General features: G+C 40.9%; 1 protein-coding gene across 1 annotated transcript; it reads left to right on the top strand.

The window, feature by feature from the left end:
* Window positions 1–323: 323 nt before the first annotated feature.
* Window positions 324–5,696, top strand: LOC306787928 (uncharacterized protein). The gene is made up of 7 exons (XM_079283254.1): window positions 324–409; window positions 643–987; window positions 1,489–1,598; window positions 1,770–1,926; window positions 3,680–4,147; window positions 4,624–4,729; window positions 5,057–5,696. The coding sequence occupies exons 1-7, from the start codon at window positions 328–330 to the stop codon at window positions 5,208–5,210; spliced, it is 1,422 nt and encodes a 473-aa protein (XP_079139380.1). The 5' UTR covers window positions 324–327; the 3' UTR covers window positions 5,211–5,696.
* Window positions 5,697–6,891: the final 1,195 nt, after the last annotated feature.

The following is a 6,891-nucleotide window of genomic DNA, read 5'->3' as shown; positions in this document are numbered from 1 at the left end:
CTTGGTATCTTTCTTCATGGATGTTTTTAGATCCTCAGTGATGTAATGAAAAAATCCAATGAGTCAATTGTCTGCATCCTGTTCGTTCATCTCAGCTAAAAGATAAAATAACTACAATCACTGCGGAGATTTACTTCTCTTGCAAGTATCTGCTTTGCACACAAGGTTTTCACCGCAGAGCTACAGCGCTACACATATGACTCAGTCTGTGTGGCTTCCTGTGAAGATAGGTCTTCCTGCTCTCTGTCTCTCTCTCTAACCTCAGTCGACAGTCTACTCTCTCTGTCTTGGCTGAATCCCTCAATGGAGTCAGCCCGATTGGTCGTAATGAGTTTGAGGAGCTCAGACATGGCTAGAGGTGCCCTGGGAACAGCCTTCTCTCTCCTGCTCCTTGCCTCAAGTATACAAGGTAATCCTGCACCACGTGCGCTTTTGCCATGTAATATACCAGCAACGATGGGATAGTCACCATGGGTTGGAAATGTGTATTGGCTTCTGGTATGACAAGCTGCCTCAGTATAATGCTACGATTGTATCTGCCTGCATCCCAGCGGACTGTAGTCTGTAATACCAACTTCAAAGTGTAAGTGATCTTGTCTCCTCACTTTTCTTGCTTCCAATGCTGTCTGATGTGCTCGACAGGGCTCCCGGATGTTGAGGTGTTCCATTATGAAAGGATGGATGCAGTCGTGGGCCAGAACGTTACCTTGCCCTGCATTGTAAAAAACAGTCCTCTCACGATTGCGATTGTCAGCATTGAATGGAGGAAGAACAACAAACATAAAAACTCAAAGGTGGCTCTGTACAGCCCAGATCAAGGATTCAATCTATTTTGGCCGAACGTTACCATGCAGATTGAGAACGCGTCGATGGGCTCCCATCTTCAACTTTACGGGGTGACAACACAGGACAGCGGTATCTATAGTTGTGACATTGCAAGTTTTCCTCACGGCTCCATCTCGAGTGAAACAGTGCTCGAGATCAAAGGTAAGATGAAGGCAAGTGCATGCAAAGCCATACACTACCACAACCAGACGCTGCAGGATAGAGACGTGCAGTAACTTTCTATCTTAATGGCCAATGCATATATTTCATGTTACTCCTGATTGCATCAGAGCGCCGTTCCTCTGCCAATCGCAAAAGTTATTTTCTTCTGAGCAAATGTATGTCATAATTGCAAGAACACATCTAAAGGCTTTGCTATCCATGTATTTTCATTCCTCGGTTTGGCCTACTTTTTTTTTTGCCTCATCACATTTAGTTGTCCAATGACGCAGGCACAATACACCCTCACCTTCTATTGAACCGTAACGGACCTGAAGGGGCGTTATAGACTAATTACAGGCAGAAGAGGTTGTGTATGTGTATTGCATCGGACAGAATTGTTTTTGCTAATAGTCGTTTGCTGTATTCATTTTACAGCAAATGTTTTAAATAAGCATTCTTGTGTTGTCGATCCTAATTAATCTTACATTTTCTCTCTATTAGATGATGTTACTATAATGTGTGATGTGGATAGAGCAGTCGAGGTCCATTCTGGAGAAAATGTGACCATTAAATGCAAACTGTTCCCTGACGCAAAGTACAAATGGACCAAGGTATCGTAAAAAATCTGTTCATCAGCCCATTTCTGACCTTACATGAATTTCATTTCGTTCATCGAACGTCAAGATGATTTGATTAACTCTGACATCAAAATCTACAATACACAACAAAAAAAAACTCTTTGTGAAAAAGGTATTTATATACATAATCTTGTTCTGCCCTAGAACAAGATGCTGGTGTCAGACAATGAATCTCTGGAGCTGTGGTGTGTGGCTGACGCTCACGCAGGGGTTTATACACTGAGTGTCAACACAGGAAACAAAAGTCTGCACAAAGAGTTCATCATCACGGTGCTAACAGCAACCACAAGCTTAAGGACAGGTGAGCCTCTACACTTCTTTCCTTCTTTGTATCAAACTCAATTTCAGCATTTCCTCAGGGCTGGATTAACAATCTAGTAGAGGGCCCAAGAGACTGAATGACTTAATAAACTCCACTGGACCAAAAAGCTGATACTTGACTTTTGTTATAATACAGGAGCTCACTCAATTACATTTTTTGATCAGCTGAAAAGGAAAGAGAGAAATTGAAAAGGATTTTGAAGCCCTGTTATGAGGACGCACCAGTAACTCAGTAAATTTGGAGCTACAAAAACTTTAAGAGTGAAACTGAAAATCAATTGACTTGTGGAATTTGGGTGAATACCTAACCAAGCTTCACTAAAACAGTCTACAGTTTTAAAATTGTAAAACAACCAAACTGCATGCTCTGTCCCCACTGGTGATATCGTTTGGTGTTGTGTCCTCAGTTGCCTGTGCTTAAGCAGGAAAAATAAATCCTCAGCTGTCTTTTTCTCTTTCTGTGTTCGTGCTTCTCGTGAGAGTTGAACTGTAACTGAACAAAAAACGCAAGCCGCATAGACGTCAGAAGTCACTTCCTGCTCTTTACTGTCCACTTTCAAACCACAAGAACAAAACACAGCAGAGTCTCAACATTGTCTCTGAATTACGACATGTGGTGAGAGCACAATCTGTTGGACATATGGGAGTAGTACAGCCCAAATGAAGGCTTGAAAAAATACTGAATTGAGATGCTTGAAACACGTATTAGATCACAATGCATCGCAGCACTGGGTTGCATTTAATATGCTTTTCTTAGTTGCGTCTCATAGGGTATGCGAGCTGAAATTCACAATGGATCTTTCCTGGTGTAAATTTTGGGGGTATGCATGGTAGAAAACAAATAGTTGAAAACAACTGATGCACAACAGATTATCTAATGTACTCATTGGTTTAGAATATGTTAACGCCACACAATTGAATTTGCAATTCATGCCCACACCTGTGCCTCAGGACTCTGTGCCCATGGTTTCACGGTCCAGGTTCTTGAATATTTCCCATTGATTATGCACAGAGTGGCCTCATAAATGCCAATTCTGTCCATGTTTTAATGAAGTACAACTGTGCACTGGGTATTTTCAAGTTTTGTGGGGCATCACTTAGTTCCTACTCCACATTCACCTTTCCAATGTGAAGCTTGTTAAAGGAATTGTTCAACATTTCGGGAAACGTGTACAAAAGCCAAGATGTAAAATCGGTACTTGCCATTTTACTGGAGGTTAAGCGCTGGACTATTTTTTTTAGCCGGTAGCAGTTGCGAGGCAACCAGCGGAGACTCCAGGAAGTTACCGCACCTGCTGAAAAATTACTTCCAGACCAGGATCCTTTTATTCCTGTAAAACTACAACCCATCGGTTTGTTCGGATTAAACAAACTAGGCTTAACCTGTAGAGGTGCTCGTCGGCAGATTGTCAATAAACAGTTTTCAGTCTTTATGCTTAAGCTAAGCAGCTACATTTTAAACTTAGAGATACGAGTGGCATCGAACTCTTGGCAAGAAAGCTGATAAGCCTATTTCCCAAATATTCCAATTACTTGACTGCCGCTAACATATACACTTTCCTGGCTACAGTTTGTGAATCCATGTGCAGTTTACCATGTCAAGTATTTTTGTTTTGTGACATGTAAGCACTGTGGAGCTTCAAGTAAGTCAGTATTTGATGCAGTGCCAACATCAAAACATTGCAGTCTGTGGTTGCTTACAGAATATTTAATTCATATTGTGCTACTTTCAGATCTTGCGACAGTGCCACCACAGTCTAATGTAACTGAGGAGGGTTTGATCGAACCAGCAGACAGCGGCCTTACCACGTCACCGACCACCGGGCTTTCAACAACTGACGCCAATGTAGCTCGGACCATGAATACGAGCGCCGATGTAAAAGATGATAATCCAAACTCCAGAAATACCACAGCTGAAGAGCATATGACCCCTTTAACAAATTCTACACATGTCAGTGTCACGTTATCCCCTATCACACACACCGAACCCAATCACTTTAACAACTCCACTGATCAGAAGATAAACCCAACATCAGTGGCCAGCAATCTATCCACAACATCCAGTTATGATGATAAGCTTTTCAGATCAACATATGGGACGAAGAATGAGTCTATGGGAGGCAATCCTGCTGCAACCCCGACTCTGAGCGCTGGAAATACAACGATAGTCATTGAGGATGAACGTGACACATTTGATCCAGGTTGGCAAATTTGTTATATTTACCTCCCATGAATAAAATGGAGAGAATACAATAAAAACCGTTTCAAAGCAGCAAATAACTAGACAGCAGCGCTAAATGCAGGAAGGCAAGACCCCTTAAGAAAAATAAAGATGAATAACAGCCTCAGTTTCTTTGATTTCACCATCTGCATCTTCATCACACATGAAGGCGTTGCAGATTCCAGTTGTATCAGCCTCAGGCTAGATGCATTTAAAAAAAAAAAGAAGGTAGAAATCTTGTTTAAAAAGAGTGCAACCTGCTGAGCGGGGAGGATGGCATGACACTTTTCTGCCTCTCGGCAAAAAGCTTTTGTAACTTTACGTTTAACATCAATATTTGTTGGAGTCTGCAGGGTTTCACCTGAGCAAGCTGATCGATATCTTAGAAACACATCTTTTGCTGCTGCTGTCCCCTAAAATGACACTATTTCCATTATTTTTGAATTTGCTTCTCAGGTGCTGGTGGTGCACAGAGTCATCTGTTGTCGTTATTCATCGTTCCAATCCTGGTATTGATAGCTGCGGCTGGCTTTCTCTGCTTGAGACGAAAAATGAAGGAGAGGTAAAACTCTTAACTATCCACGCAACTATAGTATCCTCTCCACCTGCTTGTATTTATTCAGGGTCATGCACTGGGTGAACCTCATGTCTCTCATTTTTACCGATAGAAACACATGATCTATAAAAACTGCATGCTTTTAAGATACAACTAATTTTCTATCTCTCTCTCTCTCTCTCTCTCTCTCTCTCTCTCTCTCTCTCTCTCTCTCTCTCTCTCTCTCTCTCTCTCTCTCTCTCTCTCTCTCTCTCTCTCTCTCTCTCTCTCTCTCTCTCTCTCTCTCTCTCTCTCTCTCTCTCTCTCTCTCTCTCTCTCTCTCTCTCTCTGCAGGATGAATCTACCGCCCTCGTTCAAACCCCCTCCACCTCCAGTCAAGTATACAGCTGCAAGACACCATGAGATTTCAACACAGCCTATCCCCACTTCAAGATGTAACTCCGTGACAGAACGTAAAGATATGAAACAAATGTTTATCAATGTGTAATGTCTCATATATTTCCAATGACAGTTGATGCATTGCAAGTTATTGTGGGGATATAGTGTGTGTGTGTGTGCACTGTATCCTGTTTTGGTTACATGCAGAATGACGAAGTGTATCACTTGCAGTTATGGTCAGTTAAAACTGCAGTTACAATACAGACAATTGTACAAATGTTGGCTTTGTGTGTAACTGGGTTGGGTTAATTAATTAATTAATTAATTTGACTCTGTGCAGCTGTGGCTCAGAGGTATAACGGGTTGTCTTTAAATCAGAAGATTGGCAGCATGGACACTTAACCCCATGTTGCTCCTCAGACCTGTGCCTATACGGTTAAAGAATGGGTGTGAATGTTAGTTAGCCATCAGTGTGTGAATGGGTGAATGTAGTGTTAAAGCGCTTTCAGTGGTCAGAAAACTAGAAATGTACTATACCGTAGTCTACTTACCATTTCAATTGACCTTGAGCAATTGCATTGACGGTGCTTGTGTTACTTACATTCTTTTATGGTATTCTTGCAATATTATATATGCACTGCGTCTTTCTAATAAAGTCCAAGCAACGATATATTATGCAGCAATGAATAAACATTGTATTTCCATCTAAACTTCTGAACTATTATGGCTGATTTTCTTTCATCTCTTATAGTTGCGAATTACGTTTTCTTGCCCAGATGTCCAATGAGTTGCTCTTCATTTTTGCAGCTGTTTAGTGCCAATGCAGCAAATTGACAGACACATTTATATCAAAGACCACTGTTGTCCACATCTACCACAGAGTGACACTGGAGACTACAAAGTGGGACCTAAACCACAAACCACATGGGCTAAATATCACAGCCACTTGATACTACCTCTTACACGCACACACACACACACACATTACAGGACGTGGGTAAATGGTAATATAGCTTTTCATATTTGAGTATTTACAGGTTTTATGAAAGAAAATTATTCTTGTGTGTTGATTATTTCTTTGAAACTAAAAAAAATAGTTGGTAGACCACACCACGAGGGCCGTGCTTAATTCGGTCTCAGCACAATTTTTTTTCACACACACACTGTACACACACACACACACACACACACACACACACACAATTGTGCATTTAGCTGTACTGAGAGACCTTTCAAAACAGCTTTTTTTTTTTTTTCCGATTTTCCGACCACAGTAGCAAAACCACAATGTCCTCCGTGTAAGGCAAATTACATTCTTGACATCTATCGCTCTGAAGCCCCATGCACACAGACAACCCATATATCACATGAAGCTCAATTGTACCGTATTCAAACCAAATTCACATGTGTGCTCGTCGGAGATTCTCGCTTTCAGGAAACTGATAAATAAGGTCACCACAAGTGCACCAGTAACTATTTATTTAAGGTTGAGTTCAGAATTAGGTTTAGTAAGTTGGGGCTACAATTGGTGGTTGAATCTTTCTGAATTTCCAGAACAGTAAAAAATTCTTAGCTCACAAATGAATAGAATAAAAATGATATCTGTTTTTAGGGTGCAAAGTCGTTTTTTGCTTGTTTTTTTATGTATATTTTATTATAACAATTAACAATATTGAACTTGCTAATGAGATATTAACCATTTCCATCTTTAGATAGTCATCTGTCTTAGATTGCATTGTACCTCACAATGGGGTCGAGACTGGGTGCCTCAGAATGAGGTTACTTTGCTT

This window comes from Melanostigma gelatinosum (assembly GCF_949748355.1).
Source record: "Melanostigma gelatinosum genome assembly, chromosome: 14".
In the NCBI taxonomy this organism is placed as follows: domain Eukaryota; kingdom Metazoa; phylum Chordata; class Actinopteri; order Perciformes; family Zoarcidae; genus Melanostigma; species Melanostigma gelatinosum.
This window is presented reverse-complemented; position numbering and strand designations above follow the sequence as displayed.

Bases quoted from the DNA above. Each gene is read 5' to 3' on its own strand.
- LOC306787928 (XM_079283254.1), top strand. From the start codon at position 328: ATGAGTTTGAGGAGCTCAGACATGGCTAGAGGTGCCCTGGGAACAGCC. The intron at 988-1,488 runs GTAAGATGAAGG...TCTCTCTATTAG, and splicing joins AACAGTGCTCGAGATCAAAG to ATGATGTTACTATAATGTGT. The intron at 1,599-1,769 runs GTATCGTAAAAA...GTTCTGCCCTAG, and splicing joins CAAAGTACAAATGGACCAAG to AACAAGATGCTGGTGTCAGA.